Source organism: Coffea arabica, chromosome 1c (genome assembly GCF_036785885.1).
Source record: "Coffea arabica cultivar ET-39 chromosome 1c, Coffea Arabica ET-39 HiFi, whole genome shotgun sequence".
Lineage (NCBI taxonomy): Eukaryota > Viridiplantae > Streptophyta > Magnoliopsida > Gentianales > Rubiaceae > Coffea > Coffea arabica.
In genome coordinates, this window is record NC_092310.1 from 56,446,190 (window position 1) to 56,466,189 (window position 20,000).

Below are 20,000 nucleotides of genomic sequence, written 5' to 3' on the forward strand. Positions count from 1 at the left end.
CTAACTTATAGTATTTATTATGCATTCTTATTGCAGTTCCCAAAAATTTTCTAACTTTAGAGAAATTTCTTTCTCAAGTGTAGTGTATGTACAATTTGTTCTTATACTAATGAGAGATAATGCATTACCGTTTCCGGACCCATCAGTACCCATATACATACAGTAGTGTTATAATGTCCTTTTTGTCTATCTCAAATCTTTGGTGTTACTGACTAATAAATATTGGCAGACAATAATATTCAATATTCGCATTCCAATTTTGGCCCTTTTTATCTGCTAGTGAAAGAAAGACAGGAGCTAGCTGTGCAAATTATGCACCTCACGTCACATCTAAAGTCAAGCAAACAGTGTGGCTCCTCAATTTGGTTTCTGCCACAAGGATTTTGCCAAATTTGACATGCCAACCACTAATAATAAGACGCCGTTTGACATGGCAAAAGGCCCCATTTGATATGGAATAATAAGGGGTAAATTTGGAAAGCAGTGCGAAGGTCCATCCTTCCATATCTCCTACGGAAAACGAGAGCTAGTCCATCGCCATATATATATATATAAATGCAACCATAGTTATAGATCGACTTGGAGTTGCTATCGCGAGGAAAAAGAAGAAACTTGAGAGTACTCAAGGTTCAGGAAACAGCTGAAGGGATTAATTCATGATGATCAATTCCAGCAAAGTTCATGTTTTAGTTCTGCCATATCCTGGCCAAGGCCACATAAACCCCATGCTCCAATTCTGTAAACGTTTGGTGGCAAAAGGCGTCAAAACCACCTTTGTCAACAGTGTCTTCATCTCCAAGTCTATCCCCGCCGATCCCAAGAGCGCAATTAACTTCGAGACCATTTCAGATGGCCATGATGAAGGTGGCTATGCAGCAGCCGAAAGCCCCGAGGCCTATCTTGAAAAACTGGCCGCCTTCGGCTCAAAGGCGTTGGCTGATCTTATCAGGAAGCTTGAGGACAAGGGCGAACCAGTTCAGGCCGTGATTTATGATTCGTTCTTGACATGGGCTCTTGATGTAGCTAAGCAATTTGGACTTGTTACAGCTGCCTTTTTCACTCAAACTTGTGCTGTAAACAGCATCTACTACAATGTTTATCATGGACTTCTACCGGTCCCTCTTTCAGACTCACCTATTTCCCTTCCTGGATTGCCACTGCTCCAACCAAAGGAAACTCCGTCCTTTGTTTACCTTCCCGATTCGTATCCTGCTTTTCTTCACATGCTTGTCAATCAGTTCTCCAACGTTGATCAAGCAGATTGGGTCATCCTCAACAATTTCCACAAATTGGAGGAAGATGTAAGCATTTCTTCCCCTTATACAACTATACTGCATAGACCTTTCCTACTTACGACTGAGCCTCTCTCTTAGCAAGAACAGTATGACTTACAGGGATCCTAAATTCTATGCAGTATAATAAATCTACCAACTTTGATCTCTTTTTGTTTGTTGTTACCATCAAACAGGCGGTGAATTGGATTGCGAAACTTTGGCGAGTGATTACAGTCGGTCCAACAGTTCCATCCATTTACTTGGATAAACGCCTTGAGGATGATATCGGTTATGGAATAAATCTCTTCAAGCCGGACTCCAGCTTGTGCATCAACTGGCTAAATAGTCAACCTAAGGACTCGGTTGTTTATGTATCATTTGGTAGCTGGACAGAAATTGACGTAGAACAAGTGGAGGAAATAGCTTCAGCTTTGAAGGAAAGCGGATTCAAATTCTTGTGGGTCGTGAGAGCATTTGAGAAGGAAAAGCTTCCAAGCAAATTTGCTGAGGAGACATCCGAGAAAGGCTTGGTGGTGACATGGAGTCCACAGCTTGAGGTATTGGCACATGAATCCGTCGCTTGTTTTGTCACTCATTGCGGGTTCAATTCAGTGCTGGAGGCGTTGAGTTTAGGGGTGCCGGTGGTGGCAGCGCCGCAGTGGACAGACCAGCCCACCAATGCTAAGTTTCTCGCGGACATTTGGGGGGTTGGTGTAAAGGCTGATGCGGATGAGAAAGGAATTGTGAGAAGGGAAACGTTAGTTTCCTGTATAAGGGAGATTATGGAGGGCGAAAAGGGAAAGCAGATTAAAGAGAATGCCATTGAATGGAAGGCTTTAGCTAAAGAAGCTATTGATGACGGTGGAAGTTCTGATAAGAACATTGATGAATTTGTTGCTGGATTAGCAGGCCAGAAAGCCAAGAACTAGACGTAGATGCTACGCTGAAAAGGGCAACGTACCTTGTCCTCCAAACAGTACTCTCGTGATAAATAATTTAGTACTTTTTTATTTGTAATAATTTCTTGCACGGATAAATTCTATGTCATGATTCGTGTTTCTTTGAAATATATGAAGTAAATGAGACAACTTATATATTTTATTAGTTTCTTCAACCAGAAAATTGTGCTTAACCTTTCTACGGGTGAAGCCTCCCGTCTTTCCCTCTCTCGAGTGTGTTTGGATGAATTTGGCTCCTCCGTGGTGGATTCTCTCTACATTTTCGACAATTATTAGAAAAGGGCATGATGGTTTTATATTTGATCAATCCTAACCCTTGCTAATAAATGAATATAAATGTCATGCATCAAAGTTAATAAATAAATACACCTGTCACGCATCCAAATGTGCACTACAGAAAACAAAGAAAATCCAATAAAGAGAAGTCAAGTCCATGTTTGGATAGGAGTTATTTGTTTAAAAAAAAAATTATTTACCTATATTTTAAATACATTTTTCCAACGCACCTTTTTTATTTTCTTAATCACATTTTTATCTCATATATATCATTTTGCAAAAGGTGTATCACAAATTTATTTTTTATCACATAAATATCGCATCGCAGAACTTGCTATGATAATTATTTTGAATAATATTTCAAATAATTTCCTATCCAATCACACTTGATCCTACCGTGCGAACTGAAACCGAGCAAGGTTTGCTGGCAATTTGGCCAAGAGAAAGCTGAATCCATGTGGGATTACGGGGAAGAAAAAAGCCATTTGCATTTTGGGAAAGAAGATATTCAGGGGGGACGAAAGAATCACAAGTTTCTTCCCAATTGAAAATACTACAAAGGAAAAGGCCCTTGTCATCTTTAATGGTACTTAAAGAAGATTCAAAAGTAAATTTCCTCGTACGTAATTTAAGTTAGGAACGATCCAGAATACAAACACCCACATTTCTTTTCAAAATTTCTGAACTCAGTCAAGCACGGGCCACCCCAACGGGTTGCTCGAGCGGTCGTATAGTCCTCATTAGGGTGAGACGGTTTGGATTCCATCTCGAGCTTGGCAACCCGGCGGAATTTCCTAAGAATCGGTGGAGTCCGTTCTCCTCAGAGTTGGTGGGACTAATCAGTTGTAGGCCTGAATACCCTTCAACCGAAAAAAAAAAAAAAAAAAAAAAAAGTCAAGCAGGAGCTCGGCTTGAAAGGTGGGTCAAGGGGGTGGGTGGGCAATTGTACAATACTCTCATCTAATAATATGTTATTATGGTAGGTGTAATGCACAGCTAGCTGCTGACAATCATTCATGCTCCGGTTAAAGTAATATCAAGTTGGATGAAGAAAATAATTTCTATGAGCTTGTGGAAAAAATATATATATATATATAATTAAAGACAAGATCTATGATTGTATGGAAAGAAAAGACTACAAGAAGTTCGTTTTTTCTTTCATCAAAATCGTTTTAGTTTCTTCTCTCTACTAGAAAAGTATGGTTCGACTTTTCTTCTTGTGAACTCGTCTCTGTCTCCATCTCTTCCCCCGGCCCTTCCTCTTGTCTGTTTTGGTACGCAACTAACACATATGTAAATATTCTTGTTTCTTTTTGGCTTTTAGCAAGCAACTGCATGTCTTATTCTTGTGTTGTGTTTGCTCCGTACAAGACCACAAAAGAACAGAGAGGCTTCAATTGGAGCTTCCAGATTGAGGACGGCTGCAACTAAGAATAAGTCCCATCCTCTTCTGTTGTTTTTGGGAAAGAAAATATTATTATTATTATTATTATTATTATTATTATTGTGGGATTTAAAAAAAAAAGAAAAGAAATAGGCAGTAGTATCGTGACCATTAATTAACAGATTTGTTTGGATAGAGTATTATTTGAAATATTATTTAGAATACTTATTGTAGCACTTTTTATGATTTGATATATGTGAAATAAAAATATGGTTGAAAATATAAAAAAGTGGGTTGGAAAATGCATGTGTTTATGATGCAAGCCAAATATTATTTGAAATAATTTAGGTATCCAACTATCTATCAACTCTAATCGAGTTATTGCGACGATTAATTATCCAAGGGGAATTGTTGATTCAGTGTAAAGTTTGATGTTTGATTTTAAGGTTATTTTTTAAAAAAAAAAAAAAAAACACACACACACACTAATTTATCACGTCAATGCACACATTTACATTTACTATCCCTTCTCAAATTAATTTTACCTTTCGTCAAAAAATTAACCCTTGAAACTATTTCAACGAATTTTTCAATCATTCATTAGCCAAACCCTAATTTTAATTGAGAAAGTGTTGGCCGAAGCAAAGTATAATACTCCATGTCTTGGCTGAGAGAGTACATGGCAAAAGGATGCTGGAGTTTTTTTTTGATGAGAAGGGCCGACTAACCTAACGTCACTAATGACCACTAGAATAGCAAGCCAGCAGAGCAGGCTCCCACCATGGCAGAATAAAAGACAATAGCCGGTAACGTGCTTTGGCAAAAGAAGACATAAAAGAGGTCAATAGTCCAATTAGCCGTCGAATAGCACGTACCTATCTCCCCCATGCAAATATCAATTATTATTCTAACGTTTCCGGAAAAAAAAAATCAATTATTATCATTATTATTACAAGCCTTGCACAGTAAGACCGTTCTAAGAGGTTCTTCATCTAAAATTCCTGCCGCTATAATTGAACGGCATTCTTCTTAAACATAAACAAATTTGTTTCCTCTTTAAATTAATGTTGAAGGTTGAGTCGTTTGGATCTATATCAGATCATTTCAATTTGAATTTGGATTCTAAAATGAATTTGTGTATAAAAAAAACATTTAGATATGCTAAAAAATCCCAAAAAAAAAAATGGAAGAAAGAAAACTTGTTTGGAAGATGACTGCATACTGAATGAGTCCATTCTAAAATTGACGAGTCTCTGCATAGCATTTCATAAATATTAACTGTGTCTTGAAAATTCATCCAATCAATGACTGGTTTGTTTGATAATACAAAAAAAAAAAAAAAAAAAAGTACTGATGGATGAATTACAATATTGCAAGAGCAGTCCCCGAAATATGTTACGATGAAAATTCCATCTAAAACCATTGGAAATTGGAAGATCATCATATGCCAACGTTCAAGATATCCTGGCAGTTCTTTTTTTTTTCCCCAGTTAATACATGGGGAATGCCTTCCTAGCTCCTTTCCATATCTTTTTCTTTCTGACAAGTCAACTCTGGCAGCCAGCAGACGGCTGCGGTCCACCGGGTAAGAACGGCATTCTTGTTAGTCATTAGTAGTCGCAGTACTCGGACAGCAATACACAGAAAAATCGAAGGAAATGACGATGGCATCAAGCAAAGTTCATGTTCTAGCTCTGCCACTTCCTGTCCAGGGCCACATAAACCCCCTGCTCCAATTCTGTAAGCGTTTGGAGGCAAAGGGTGTCAAAGTCACCTTTGCCAACACTGTCTCCCTGTCCAAGTCTATGCACGCCGATCCTAAGAGGTCAATTAACTTTGAAACCATTTCAGATGGCTACGACGACGGTGGCTATGCAGCAGCTGAAAGCTTCGAGGCCTACGTGGAAAAATTTGCCACCGTCGGCTCGAAAACCTTGGCTGATCTTATCACGAAACTAGAAGACGATGGCGAACCAGTTCAGGCCGTGATTTATGATCCACACTTGACATGGGCTCTTGATGTAGCTAAGCGGTTTGGACTTGTTACGGCTGCTTTTTTCACTCAAACTTGTGCTGTAAACAGCATCTACTACCATGTTTATCATGGGCTTCTACCGGTCCCTCTTTCAGACTCACCTATTTCCCTTCCTGGATTGCCGCTGCTCCAACCAAAGGAAACTCCGTCCTTTATCTACCTTCCCGATTCGTATCCTGATTTTCGTCACATACTTGTCAATCAGTTCTCCAACGTTGATCAAGCAGATTGGGTCATCCTCAGCAATTTCCACAAATTGGAGGAAGATGTAAGCTTTTCATCCTCTTGTGCTGGTTATATCTACTGCACAGTAACAGTAAATCAACCAATTAGTGTATTATGCTTGAACAGGCGGTGAATTGGATGGCGAGACTTTGGCGAGTGAAGACAGTGGGTCCAACAGTTCCATCCATGTACTTGGATAAACGCCTTGAGGATGATACAGGTTATGGGATCAATCTCTTCAAGCCAGACTCCAGCTTGTGCATCAACTGGCTAGACAATCAACCGAAGGACTCGGTTGTTTATGTGGCATTCGGTAGCTGGATAGGGATCGAAGCAGAACAAGTCGAGGAAATAGCTTCCGCTTTGATGGAGATCGGATTCAGATTCTTATGGGTGGTGAGGGCGCTTGAGAAGGAAAAGCTACCAAGCAACTTCGTTGATGAGACGTCGGAGAGAGGGTTGGTGGTGACATGGAGTCCACAGCTTGAGGTATTAGCACATGAATCCGTCGCATGTTTCGTTACCCACTGTGGGCTCAATTCGGTGATGGAGGCATTGAGTTTAGGAGTGCCGGTGGTGGCAGCGCCGCAGTTAGCGGACCAGCCCACCAATGCTAAGTTTATTGAGGACGTTTGGGGTGTTGGTGTGAGGGCTGCTGCTGATGAGAAAGGCATTGTGAGAAGGGAAACGTTAGTTTCCTGTATAAGGGAGATTATGGAGGGAGAAAGGGGAAAGCAGATCAAAGAGAATGGCATCAAATGGAAGACTTTAGCTAAGGAAGCTATTGATGAGGGTGGGAGTTCTGATAGGAATATTGATGAATTTGTAGCCGAATTAATTAGCGGTGCCGGACAACCAGATGCTTGACAAATTGGAGATTTTCCATTGTTCTTGCTTTTGTACCTTTATCATCGTTTAGTAGTTTTTCATTTTTCTCAAATTAAGAAAAGAAAGTAGTTTTATTTTTCTTGCTTGTAAATTGCAATGTCTCTCGTGTATTTTGCTGTGTGCGATGAGATTGCGACGAACTTGTGAAAGTTTAACATAAAAAAAAAAGAACAATAATGCATGGGAATACTATAGCAGAGGAAAAAATTACGTGCTAACTGCGGTTAATACTTACTTATATCGTTTACAAAGTAATCGGTTAATGAAATCTTCTACTACTCCCTCTCGGTTTTCATGCATGTCACATCTTCGCACAGACACAGTTAACACTTGACTCGACTGACAAATGACTCCGATCAGATGTTGGCCGTCGAATTGTTTCTGATCATTACAAGCCTTGCACCGCCGGTCCAACACCGTTCTACGTCCTCGTGTCTTCTTCCGGCTCCCAATCATTTATGTAGAAAGCACCACCCGCCGTCAGCAAAGAATTCTTTAATTAGTAGTAATTGTCAAGCGTTAAGTCGGCTGCTGTGCTTGCTTGAAAGATATTATTATTCCTTTTTGTTTTGGGCGATATATGATTACTTCGAAAGATTGTCAAGTCGACCGTTTACTTGAAAAGATCCTTTTTTGGCAAACCAAAGTATGATCACTTTGAAAGATGGGACAGCATCATCACAACATATCCCATCCCATATTCCTATTCCCTTTTAACTTTTCTTCTAAGAGATATTGTAGACTTTTTTGGGGTTCAACAATTTTGGGTCACACTTCAGTCCATTCATCTTCGCATGAAACAAGGGCTCTGTTTGGATTGTAAATTATTTGAGATATTTTTACTGTAACACTTTTTATGATGTGATGTCTGTGAGATAAAAAGATAATTGGGAAGATAAAAAGGTGGGTTGAAAATTGTAATGATGATGTAAGCAAATAAATTTTGACTAATAAATCTCTATCCAAACAAACCTCTTAAGGTATTTATAAAAATTTTTCAAAAAAAAGTATTAATCATTCTCCCAAAGAAATATATATCTTAAATAGTAAATGACCAAAATGATCACCAAATTATTCAAAACGGCACGAGTTAATTACCCAATATTTTTTTTTTTTTTGTGGTGAACAAGGTCGCTCGACTGTCTAAAACGAGTATGTAAAATCATTTTGTCCAATTTAGTCAGTAAACCATCCGGAAAAAAAAAAAAAAAAAAGCAAACTTGATTTGCTAGTATAGGTTTAAGGTATTGTACTATTTAATAATTAGAGAACGGAAGAACTAAAGAAATAGAACGAATCTCACAATTGATTGATTGATTGATATCTCTGCCGGCTGAGCTGACTCTTAAAACCAAAATCCATGAATCATTTTTAAATTTATTGAAGATTTTAAACCTCACAAGGTTAGAGAGCGACATGGGAGCAGCCATCTGATCATCCTGCCACTTGGATGGATTCCGCAGCATCAATGAGCTATTATATGTTTTTTCTTAATTTTTTTTATTATTTTCTTTCGCGCGTTACAGCTTACGTGGCATAATTCTGAGTTGCCGGCGCCCGCATCAATAAGAGCTGACGCCACAAAATGACGACAACGGCGAGTTTAGGCGGTGACCAATTTGACCATTTCCGGCTACTCGAGGGGCATGTTTGTTGTCCACGCTCGTCGGAGAAACACAACATAACACTCTGTCGGATTTTAAAGGTAAACTAACGCAGTAGATGCGACCAATACCACAAAATTGGAACAGCGTCAGCCGGCTTCAGATGAGCACTCTGTCAACCAAATCAGCTGAGGAGAAAAAGACCAGGTGCCATCTTCTTCTCATCTCAGAAGAAAGAAGATGCGGGGCGGGGCGGATACAAATGGTCGAATCGAATCAACACAGCTCTTCAAGAAAACTCAGTTGGCAAATTCTCAATCGGAAAGGAACGCTATAAATATAGCACAAAACTGTCTTAACAACTCAAGACCACCGTCTACACCAGTAGGCATGGTGGTTACCAGAGAATCTGAGTTTTCTTATAGCTTTGGTACTCAAATACCTCTCTTAAAAGCAAGGCTGGTAAGTTCTGCATAATGTATTTGGTATCCCTTATATAACTAACTATCAACGAAGACTACATATTATTTGCTTTCCAGAAAGTTGAGATACTTCTTCCGGCAGATAAAGACGTGGATTTGGATATACTATTATTGTTATGTTTCAGACAACACTTCCGAGTGAAAATGCAACTTCAGCCTGTGCATCAGATTCAGGTAAATTGAGAGGGAGGAAGAATTTTGGGAAGACAGACACAAGTTCCATAAAACCTATGATGTCCTAAGAAAAATGGAAATGCCCGCATAACAGTGGAAAAGTACTGCAAACCACAAAACAAAAGATATTGAAATTCTTTGCCTAGCCAAATGCATGCTAAAGGTTAAGCACTACTCGGCAGAGAATAACAAATAACAATATAATAACAACAACCAAACAGAAAATCACAATATCAGAACCTCTATCAAAGATAAACAGGATAACAAAATATAGAGTTAGTAAATAACAGTCTCATAAGAACTGAACCTTAAAAAGGTACAGGAAAGGTAATCCGTTTTTTACTGCTGTCGGTCAGCTTAATCACTGCTTTCAATTTATGTACGTGTACATGTGCATGTCTCTAATTGTTCGTGTGTGTGTGTGTGCATGTCTCCATGCAAGTGTGCTTTCAAACTAGGCAGAGTGGCAGGATAGACGCTGTCCGCTAAGTGTATCGTTGCATGTCTTGCTCCCCTAATGAAGTTCCCAATAAAGTAGTAGGACATTTACCACAAGGTTTACTGACGAAAGGGAAGGCAGGGAACACACGAGAAATTTGTCACTTGTGCGAGGTATATTTAGCTACCCCTACCCATATTATCTCTTGGGAATGAGGTATTAAAGAGGAAGAAGGAAGAATAAAGGAGACATACGAGTGTGATATAACGAGGGCATAACCTGTAATGTCCATGCCTCGTTTGTTTCTCTCAGTTTTAACTATGAAACAATACCCTGCTGTTCTGAAATTACACACTGTCATGGCCATCTGAGACTCTATTGGTTGTTGTGCCATATATTATCCAAGCCTTTTTGAAAGGATAACCATGCTTGAAAAATTGCGTCTTTCAATACTAGTTAACAGTAAGCTTGCATCACACAACAGCACAATAAATCAAGTTTCAGCATGCATCATACAGCACTAGAGAAAATTCAATTTCGTATATGGGCTCCAGGTGAATCATATTCTTAGGTTCCACAAGTTAGTAAGTTTGGATGCATCAATGTGCATGAAGAATGGAAGAATCTGAGATTCAGGTTCAAAATCCCATCCAAAACCACACACACTCCCCGCCGCGCCCAACAAAAACAAAAAAACACAACACCCACAAAAAAAAAACCAAAAAACACATAAAAAAAAGAAATGACGCTGGTGTAATTCTGGTGAATTCTACATATAACTCCAGAAGAGAGAGTAGGGACAGAAGAGGTCTCAAGCAGAAACCAGAAAGGAGGAGAAAAGGAACCATGGACTTCATACCCTGTACATTAATACAGAATCACAAGAAGATTTTAAATTATAGCTTATATCCCCAGCTGGGCCTAACAGAAATTACAAGCAAATAAACAAATGGAAAAATATAGTGAAGGCACAACAACAAAAACAAAAAACGCAGCACAGCATGCTTAAGTTCGTCTAGGATGCTAATAAAGCAAATTCAACATGAAAGCGAAAGAATACATCCACACAGAGCTACAGAGTGAGGAAAGTATGTCATAAACAAACTGCTCAGGCAAGCTAATGATCCCAACCCCAACATAGAAGAACTGCAATATCCAAATATATGCTGAGCCTTACACAACAATAACTTTAAATAAATGATACTATCATGAGAAAATGGCAAACAAGAGAAGAAAACTATATTGCCAAATGGAATTTCATAGCTAAGATTATATTTTAGCAACCTTGATAACCCAGAGAGGTATGAACTTCCTCTTGTTTGGAAGGTGCATTGGTGAACGTTGTCTAGCAAGCAGGGCCATGTTGCATTAAGTACAACTTTACAAAGGGTTCGTAGCATAAACTTTACCAGAAGAATGATAAGACAGTTACCATAACAAAAGACAGAGGCAGAATCAACCCACAGATCACCCAACAATCTGGTATCACAGATCTAATCTAAGGCTTACACAACAATAAGAAGATATTCAGCAAAATCACATGCCACGTTATAAGTGATCCAGCATGATACCCAAAACTAATAACCAAACGGCTCACACGATTTATCAACATTTATTTGAAAATGAACAACTTTTGATAGTTACATATATATGGTTTCGTTAATACTATCTCACCTACTCATACCTTTATTGCATCTCTATTCCTTCACGAGCAACAATAAGCTCCTGTAATTGATCTGCATCTCCATTTTCTGAAAGCACCAAAATGTCATCTTCTGTGGTGAAGTTATATCGCTGTCCAATGGCCCTTAAAAGCTGGTATACTTCAAACATTGTAGGCCTCTCCTTGGGTGCAGGCAGTACACAGCTACAGGCAACTTTGAGAAACTGGAAAAGCTCACCATCATAACCCTTTGCAACCAAAGACTGATCAATTGCATCGTGAAGTTTGGAGTTGATTGATAGATTGGAAATCCATTCCACCAGGTTTCCCTTAAAGCTTTCTGGTGCCTTTGCCACAGAGGTAGGCAGCTCTCCTGTAACCAACTCAAGAAGCACAACACCGAAACTGAAGACATCCCCCTTTGGAGTGGCCACTAGGGTTCTTGTATACTCAGGGGCAACATAACCCAAGTCACCAAATTCTCCATTGACAAAAGTACTCAAATGAGTGTCAATGGGGTTCATAAGCCGAGCAAGTCCAAAATCAGATATCTTGGGTTCAAAGTCAACATCCAACAAAATGCATTTGGAGCTTATATTTCGATGAATAATGCGAGGGTTGCAATTATGATGGAGCCATGCAAAACCTTTAGCTGCTCGAACAGCAATTTTAAGCCTCAAAGGCCAATCCATTTTTTTGTCAGCATCATGTGGGAAATGCAGTTTATCATGGAGGGATCCATTCGGCATAAGCTTGTAGACTAAAAGCCTCTCTTTCTTAGCCATGCAAAACCCCAGGAGAGGAACCAAGTTGCGGTGCTTTATATTTCCTAAAGTAGCCATCTCAGAAACAAACTCTTTCTCTGAGTGCTGAGTGTCCTGCAACCTCTTCACCATGAGTGATGTTCCATCCTCAAGTAATGCCTTGTACATAGTACCCGTTCTTCCAGACCCAATTATGTTGTTTTTGCTAAAATTGCTGGTGGCCTTCATTAAATCACTTAATCTCATTTTTGAAACTGATTTCTCAAACATTGAAAGCTGGAAATAAGAGGATTGGGTGTTATAATGATGGACTTACAGGTCATTAATAAGGACAACAAAATTACCATATAACACTAACTTATTCAATCAATTATGTGACATAGTTCAACTGAGTATCAGTACAGTTATTCATGAGATTGTTAAGCGCTAACATACCTCGTACAGCATTGACACAAAACAGTTAAAACTAGCATGCAACTTGCATTCAGAAAATTCTTTGGATGTCAGGCGAATAGCCCAATGCATAATATTGTCGAAATACTTAAATAGGGAAAAAAATAATCATACGACTGCAAGAGGCACAGATAGTCATCTTACCTTGGTGCCTTTGGCACCCTTAATGCTCTTTGCCCATTTGTTTCCTTCAGGATCATCTTCCTTCTTCTTTCCAGGCAACCTACGCATAAAGAAGAACATTCCAAAACCAACCCCTAAAGCTGCAATGGTTACCCCACCAACAGCTGCCCCGACAATAATTCCTGTCCGTGGTTTCTTTGAAGGACCCTGGCACGCCGGCAGCGGACCCCCACATAGCCCTTGATTACTTGCATAGCTGTCTGCATTAACACTAGCATTTATAAACGCTGGAACAGGCCCAGTCAGCTGATTGTTTTTTACACTAAATGTCTTCAGTCGATCAAGTAGACCAATCTCTAGAGGAATATGCCCCGTTAGTTGGTTGTTGTCCAGCTTAAGACTGTTTAAAAATGAACAATTTGCAAGACCTTCTGGGATTTGTCCGGATAAATGGTTGGAGGACAGATCAAGAGTGGTAACAAACTTAATTATACTGGAGATGTCAGATGGAATAATTCCACTGATGTTGTTGCTGGAAAGATCTAAACCTGTCAGAGCTGAGCAATTTTCAAGATCACGCGGAAACTGCCCCTTGAGTCCCATGCTCGAAAGTCGTACATTTAACACCTTATTCTCATCTGGATGCCAGCATTCAATTCCAGTAAACTTGCAGATAAAACCTTCGGTTGCATTGTCAAAATTCCATGTAGATAAGGAATTCAACGGATCTTCTAACGTCTGTTTTACAGCTCTCAGACATTCAACATCTCTCGGATTACCATTACTGAAAGAAGCATTGGCAAAAAACCAGGCAAGGACAGCAGCAAGAGCAGTAAGAGCTCGTCTATGAAGTGACATCCTCGTCAAGGCACAAGCAGAAACTAAATAGTCCAAGGGATGAAAAACTACTTATATGGTTGATTGGCACACAGAATACTTGTATATACAGATTTGGAAACTCCAAGCCTCATAAGGTCCCCAAACCAAATCCACACCAACAGAAACAAATCAGCACTCTGCAAAACATCCAAAAATCAAGACAAGGATATAAATAAGGAACGCTTAAGTCTAATGCATATAATTTCAGTCTCAAAACAAACTCAAGAAACCAGAGGCATGTGTCTGTTCAACAATAATAGTAAAAGCATGTTACATAGACCACGGAAATTATGTCTAATTACCCCAGAAAACTGCATGAGGTGATGCAAAACCTTGGCGGGGGGTTTTTTTTTTGCTCTTTTTTTTGTGGTGTGGCTGTTGGGGGGGGGGGGGGGGGGGGGGGAGGCCAGCTCGATGCAGCAAAGACCGACTATAGAAAAAAACAAACATAAGGCTACCCATCCATTTGAAATCTTGAAATTAATGAAAAAGTTATGAGCAAAATCTGTTCCACATGGATGAGGACAATTTTAGGGAAAAAATGAAGTTTAAAAAAAAAAAAAACAACGATTAAAAGGATAGCGACAAAACCTGCAACTAAGACGCTGTCGAGCCCTAAACTGAAAATTTAAGGATCCACAAAAGCAAGAATGGTTTCTTCAAATCAACATAAAAAAGAAATCTTGTTCTCCACTGATAAAGTTGAGAGCTTGATTGATTGATCACAAGTTTCACAACCAACACAATATAGCTCCCGAAAGGACAGGCAAGACTTGACTCAAACGATTCAAACCCAATTACAGATTGCTTTCCAAGAAACAATTTACAGCGTAGCATACAAGCACTAAAACAACTGAAAAATCAGAATAGCTACCTCAAAAGAAGATTAGCAAGCAAAGATATATATTTACAGCCGGTGTGAATCTTTATAATGGCCTTCAGCAAATGGGTCTTCAGACTTCCGACTGCAGTTCAGATGGACAAGAAAAAAGATCAAGTCTTTGGGAAGAAAAGCTAGAAGAAAGATTTGTTTGAGATGATGGATTTTTACTGTTGAGGGGATCGGGTCAAAGAAGCAATGCCTATCAGGCTATTCCATAATGTCAGTACTACTAGTTTTTCCTAAGCTCTCTCTTTCTGTCCCCCCGCCCCCTCTCTCTCTCTCTCTCACACACACAAACACAAGCATAAACACAAACACAAACACAAACAGTCACGGCGACGACCGAGACTGGTGCAATAAAGGAAGCTTAAGGAAAGAAAGGTAAGGAGACTGGAGTGCTTGACTTTCTTTGCTGCTAGGAATAGACATACGTTTGTACTGTACTGGTAGTGGTTGCGAAACAAAAGCGTGTTTAAAGTCTTTGACTGCCGATCCTTCTTTATCGTCTCCAATTCCCACTTTCACACTTGCCTCGAACCTTTCACACTCTATGTGCACTAAAAATTCGAGACAACACGAGTTTCATTTTGCAAGTTCAGAATTGTTTAACTCTGGAACAAAAATTTAGCTTGATGATTTTTTGCAAGTTTAAAAATTGTGTTTGAGATTGACTTTCTTACCATTAAAGCAGAACTTAAAACAGTCTGAATCACACTCAATTTATTTATATGCAAATTTTTTTCGTTAACTATATCAATTTTGACTTGTGTTTAAAAAAGTTAATAAACACAATTTCTTATTCTATAACCATTCTTGACTTAAATATTATCAAACACTGAGATTCATTCGGATGTGCCAAGTAGTTACTGGCAAAGGGTATTGAAGAATGGTCTTTCGAATTTCATATTCCTTCCCCTTTGGTCCTCAATGGATGGATTTAAAGACCTAGTAAAGTAAAAATTTTTACTCATCGTACTGCCCAATAACTCAATTGCCAAAATTCAAGAACCCCCTGCTTGACAAACCCAGAAGAATTGCTTGAGACCATTAATACTGCTGCATCAGAAGTTTGAAAGGAGACAACAGTAAGGCCATTGAGTTTTTTAAGTCTAAAAATTTAGGTGCTTAATACTTGGCTTGTGACGAAATTTGCAGTTGGGGAGAGGGGGTGGATGAAGAACTTCAGGACATTACCAGAATTTGTATAGAGCAGGAACATCTTTTACACTTAGGCCTTGCATATTTCAGTTAAGGTTTGAAGTCATGCACTAAAGATGGTCGCAGTCGTAGGCCAGACTAGTCATCCAATTTCTAGCATTCCTGAATGCATCTGCGATATTTTCCGTGTGGAAGAAGACGTAGGAAAATTCATTTGGTTATCTTTTCTATTGCAAAATCCAGAATACAAATTGTACCAGCAGCATGGCCAAGAACGTATCCTCCGACTAAAAGTGTCATTAAATACTCTTCCGCACAGCGATGGCGACCGGGAGATTTTTATTAGTTTTTTTTTTTTTTGACATTTCATGGATCGACGGAAATTAAAACACTGTCAATAAAAGTAGTAGTGTATTTTCTGTCTTCTTTTGGTAGGTTGCAACTAATGAAAGTCATGTTTCAAACTCTACTCCACAAAAGCACTTAATGCGGTGGCCAACCGTTCAATAGGGTTTAGTTATGAGATTTTTATTAAGGATTAATCTTTCTTACATTATCAGTATATACATTGCGCTAGATGAATAATAATTACGTAAATTTTGATTTTAAAATTTAATTTTTACACACATTTCATGAATCAAACGGTGATAATATACACATTATCAGTATATGTAAGATTTATTCTTTTATTAGTGCAACTTTCAAGTTCTCTCCCTTTTCCTTTCTATTTTAGTATAAAATTTAAAGTCTCCTTTAAACGAAAATAAAAATAGAGAGTCATTAACGACCATAGACAGATGGATTGAAGTATGGAAGCAGGAAATTTTCAAAAGAGAGACCAGAGTTTCAATAATATGATAGGACTCTGTCCTGACTGTGCCTGCCGCATGGGGCACGGCAACAAAAAGAAGGCAGAAATAAAGATGGGTGCAGTTGGATGACTAGAAACTAGAAAGGGAAAATTGCAGAAACTTCCCCTGAGATTTCTGATATTTGCATTGACTTTCCCTATCAATTTTGAAATAGCATTAACCTCTCCTAGAAAAAGTTGGAACTAATTTAAAAGGTAAAAATGTGTGAATTTATTAGAGTACCTCCAATTGTATTTGACTTTACTAAATGAAAGGTTTGGTTACTTTCATCAAAACCAACGTTTAATTTGTTAAACAAATTAAACTAATCAAACTATTTCTGCATAGTTAAATTAATTAACTAATTAACTAATTTCTATTTATCTAATTAACTAATCAAACTATTTCTACATAGTTTCACTTATTAACTAATTATATAATTAACTATTAACTAATTATCTAATTAATTAATTAACTAATTAACTAATTTCTGTTTATCTAATTAACTAATTAACTAAAGCTGTTGTCTGTTCGAAACTAACAAACTATTTACATGTTAAACTAATAAACTAATTAACTGCTTAACTAATTAACTAACTAATTATCTAATTAATTAATTAATTAACTAATTAACTAATTTTTATTTATCTAATTAACTAATTAGTCAATTCGCTAATTGGTTAATTAGCTTCACAGGCCAACAAAATTGGTTAAATAGCGCATTAAATATAAAACTTGCTAGTTTCCCATAAAGAGCTGGTATGTTATGGGCAAATGTTTTTTTAACTTTTACATATTTAATTTATGTTAAATACAAAATATACTAGTTTTCCTTTGGGCGCTATTTAACCAATTTTTTTCATAAAGAGCTGGTATGTTTTCCATAAAGAGCTAGTATAAAACATACTACAAAACCTGTCAGTTTCTCATAAAGAGCTGGTATGTTATGCGTTATTTAACCAATATTTCATATTTAAACAAATTTTTGAAAGTTGCATTTTTATTTGGAAGAACGCATTCCTTCGATGCGTTTTTCACTCTTTGGGAAGAGATTCAAAAATCGCAACCCTTTAGAAAGTTAGTTTAAAAACTTTCTCTTTTTGGTAATCCACTCCTTATTAATACAACCACTATATTTATTTTCTAGTATTAATTTTTGTTATGATTTATGATTTTCTTATATTTTATCAAAAAAGTTAATAACTATTGTAGTTATAATTATGGAGATGTTAATTTGTCGTATGTGTAATTCTTTTGTTTTATAAGAATTGTTATATCATGAGTAATTTTGAAATTTAATTTCATTTAATTCCAAAACATTCGTTAAACCAAACTAGATATTGGAATGAAAAATATGTTGCATTTATATTCCCTGAACTTGATTGATTCTTAATGCCTATACTCCTTCCTTGTTAATACTAATTGTCAAGCAAGATCAGGGCAAAATCGTAAGAAATTTCTTATCTCACTTCTACAAATAATTTTTTAATGGGACATCAAGCCTCAGGGGAGGTTTCTGCAACGAATTGTTTATGTTCAGGGGTGCTGAATGCCATTTCTAAACCTAGAGGGGAGGTTAGTGCAAGTGTCAGAAACCTCAGGGGAGGTTTCTGCAATTATCCCAACTAGAAAATGGGGGTTGTCATCTAGCTTGTCCCCACCCATCCGAACAGTTTGTGGGCCTGTCATTTTGTTATCATGGACCGAAGTCTAGCCCACCACGGTGGGCTGTATTTGCCAACATCTTAGGGAAATTTACGTTGTGCCCACTACTTTCAAGGACTTGACGGCCTTGTTAGGAGGAAGAATTATTGCTGGCCTTTTAATGCAACCCAAGCGTAAGGTCTCCATTGGGGGGACTGGAATTGTGCGGTACAAAAATTGAATAACGCATGGATGTCTTAAATCCGGTTGTTTGGGGTTGCGGTTCTTTTGATTAAAAAAAAAAAAAACTTTTATGTGATAAAAAGTATTTTTACAGTGTTTGATGAACATCATCTCACAAAATTAGGAGTTGAGTTGAACTTTTTGTGTTAAAAGCACTTTTAACAAAAACTCAAATTTGAGGCTTTTACAGTAGCTTTTGTGATTTAAAAAATAAAATATCAAATTTAATCATGTTAGCCTGTATTATGAGCCAAATAAAGAGATAAACACTTTTAAAAAGTTTTGAATTGCATATTATCAAATACAAATAAAAACTTATTGAATTATGTCTCCAAACTATATATTTAAAAACACTTAAACATTTAATAAATATTTTTATTAAAAAAATACTTTTCAATAAACTATTGCAACACCGAATGGACCCTAACTATGGTCCAAATCGGCTATTTATTTTCTATAAAACTCGTTTACGTACCAAATTATGAGCACAAGGACCAGCGTTGTTTATTGAGATATTTATTATTGTGATTTCTTTGTTATAACGGCGTTGATACTTGAAACCAATTTGAATTTGTGATCGATCGAAGGAGCAACGGCCCAAAATGTCAACTAACACTTACATCTCCATTTATCGTCACCCCCAGTGTTACCTTTCTAGCTAACTTTTGTCCATTTTTTCGAGTCACAATTCCTACAATTCTGGTCCCATGTGTATATAAATTTGAATGACTTTCCCACATCTGGTAGTCCTTTCACTCCATTATTCTCTATAATGACCTCTAACTATGTAAAGTATTCAACTTAATGATGTTAACAAATCTTTCTTAGTGATGGCGAACCTTAAGCTTTAGGGCAATGCGTACTTTAATTTCCAAAAATGACTTCCGACACTCCATGAATTCGGGTCAAAAATTAAACCAAACCATCTACTCACAATGAAGAGAATTCTGCAACCTTATGGCCAAATAATAATAAGAGGAAACTTTGTGAACGGCTTCTAAATTATATCCAAACTCTCAAACAATTGTCTTTTGCACAGTTTTTGCCCCCTCGATTATAAACTGTCACAAATAAACTCTTTAAACAAAGTTTACTTTAAGGATATTTTTGCCAATTTTGCCCGCTAGAGGTGAAGGAATCTGGGGTCAAAATGACTAAACGAAAAAAGTCAATCCACAAAAATAGTCTAAAAGGTCTCGTTGACTGATTATTTCATCATAGTAAGACTAGAAAAGGCAGAAGATGAAGGACTCCATGTTATTAGTTGGCTTAATATAGTTGGTTTTTAATGCTCAAAATTGATGGAAGTTCTTGAAGGCTTAAACTAAGTGGAGTAGTTTTTTTAATTCAAGGGCTTATTTGCGATAATTTATGATTGAGAGAGGCCAAAACCGTGCAAAGCAAATAGTTTAGGAGCCTATAAGAAAGTTTCCTCTAATACTAATAAAAAGCAGCCGGAGAGAAAAGCAGTGGAAATATATCACTTTTTTTTTTTTTCCACGGGACAGGTAATGCGGCAGTAGCAAAATCTAGAGCGCTCAAAGAAAAGGCAAAGGTGTGCGTGCCTGAGTTCAGTGTCGGGTGGCTGTCATAAAATAA

At 37.6% G+C, this 20,000-nt stretch overlaps 3 protein-coding genes across 3 annotated transcripts; 2 read left to right on the top strand and 1 right to left on the bottom strand.

The window, feature by feature from the left end:
- The first annotated feature begins 519 nt into the window (after positions 1 to 519).
- Positions 520 to 2,378, top strand: LOC113732155 (UDP-glycosyltransferase 74G1-like). Its single transcript, XM_072080656.1, has 2 exons — positions 520 to 1,301; positions 1,469 to 2,378. Exons 1-2 carry the CDS (start codon positions 657 to 659, stop codon positions 2,201 to 2,203), a joined length of 1,380 nt encoding a protein of 459 aa, XP_071936757.1. The 5' UTR covers positions 520 to 656; the 3' UTR covers positions 2,204 to 2,378.
- Positions 2,379 to 5,399: 3,021 nt separating this feature from the next.
- On the top strand, positions 5,400 to 7,132 carry LOC113732147 (UDP-glycosyltransferase 74G1). The gene is made up of 2 exons (XM_027257797.2): positions 5,400 to 6,196; positions 6,280 to 7,132. The coding sequence occupies exons 1-2, from the start codon at positions 5,552 to 5,554 to the stop codon at positions 7,018 to 7,020; spliced, it is 1,386 nt and encodes a 461-aa protein (XP_027113598.2). The 5' UTR covers positions 5,400 to 5,551; the 3' UTR covers positions 7,021 to 7,132.
- A 4,012-nt stretch (positions 7,133 to 11,144) lies between these two features.
- On the bottom strand, positions 11,145 to 15,094 carry LOC113732137 (probably inactive leucine-rich repeat receptor-like protein kinase At5g48380). Its single transcript, XM_072080663.1, has 3 exons — positions 14,497 to 15,094; positions 12,765 to 13,759; positions 11,145 to 12,443 (listed from the first exon to the last, which is right to left on the bottom strand). The coding sequence occupies exons 2-3, from the start codon at positions 13,599 to 13,601 to the stop codon at positions 11,427 to 11,429; spliced, it is 1,854 nt and encodes a 617-aa protein (XP_071936764.1). The 5' UTR covers positions 13,602 to 13,759; positions 14,497 to 15,094; the 3' UTR covers positions 11,145 to 11,426.
- Between the last annotated feature and the right edge of the window lie 4,906 nt (positions 15,095 to 20,000).

Coding starts and splice junctions, on each gene's coding strand:
- LOC113732155 (XM_072080656.1), top strand. CDS start 657: ATGATGATCAATTCCAGCAAAGTTCATGTTTTAGTTCTGCCATATCCT. Junction 1,302..1,468: donor TCCACAAATTGGAGGAAGAT/GTAAGCATTTCT, acceptor ACCATCAAACAG/GCGGTGAATTGGATTGCGAA.
- LOC113732147 (XM_027257797.2), top strand. CDS start 5,552: ATGACGATGGCATCAAGCAAAGTTCATGTTCTAGCTCTGCCACTTCCT. Junction 6,197..6,279: donor TCCACAAATTGGAGGAAGAT/GTAAGCTTTTCA, acceptor ATGCTTGAACAG/GCGGTGAATTGGATGGCGAG.
- LOC113732137 (XM_072080663.1), bottom strand. CDS start 13,601: ATGTCACTTCATAGACGAGCTCTTACTGCTCTTGCTGCTGTCCTTGCC. Junction 12,444..12,764: donor AGGGTGCCAAAGGCACCAAG/GTAAGATGACTA, acceptor TCTTATTTCCAG/CTTTCAATGTTTGAGAAATC.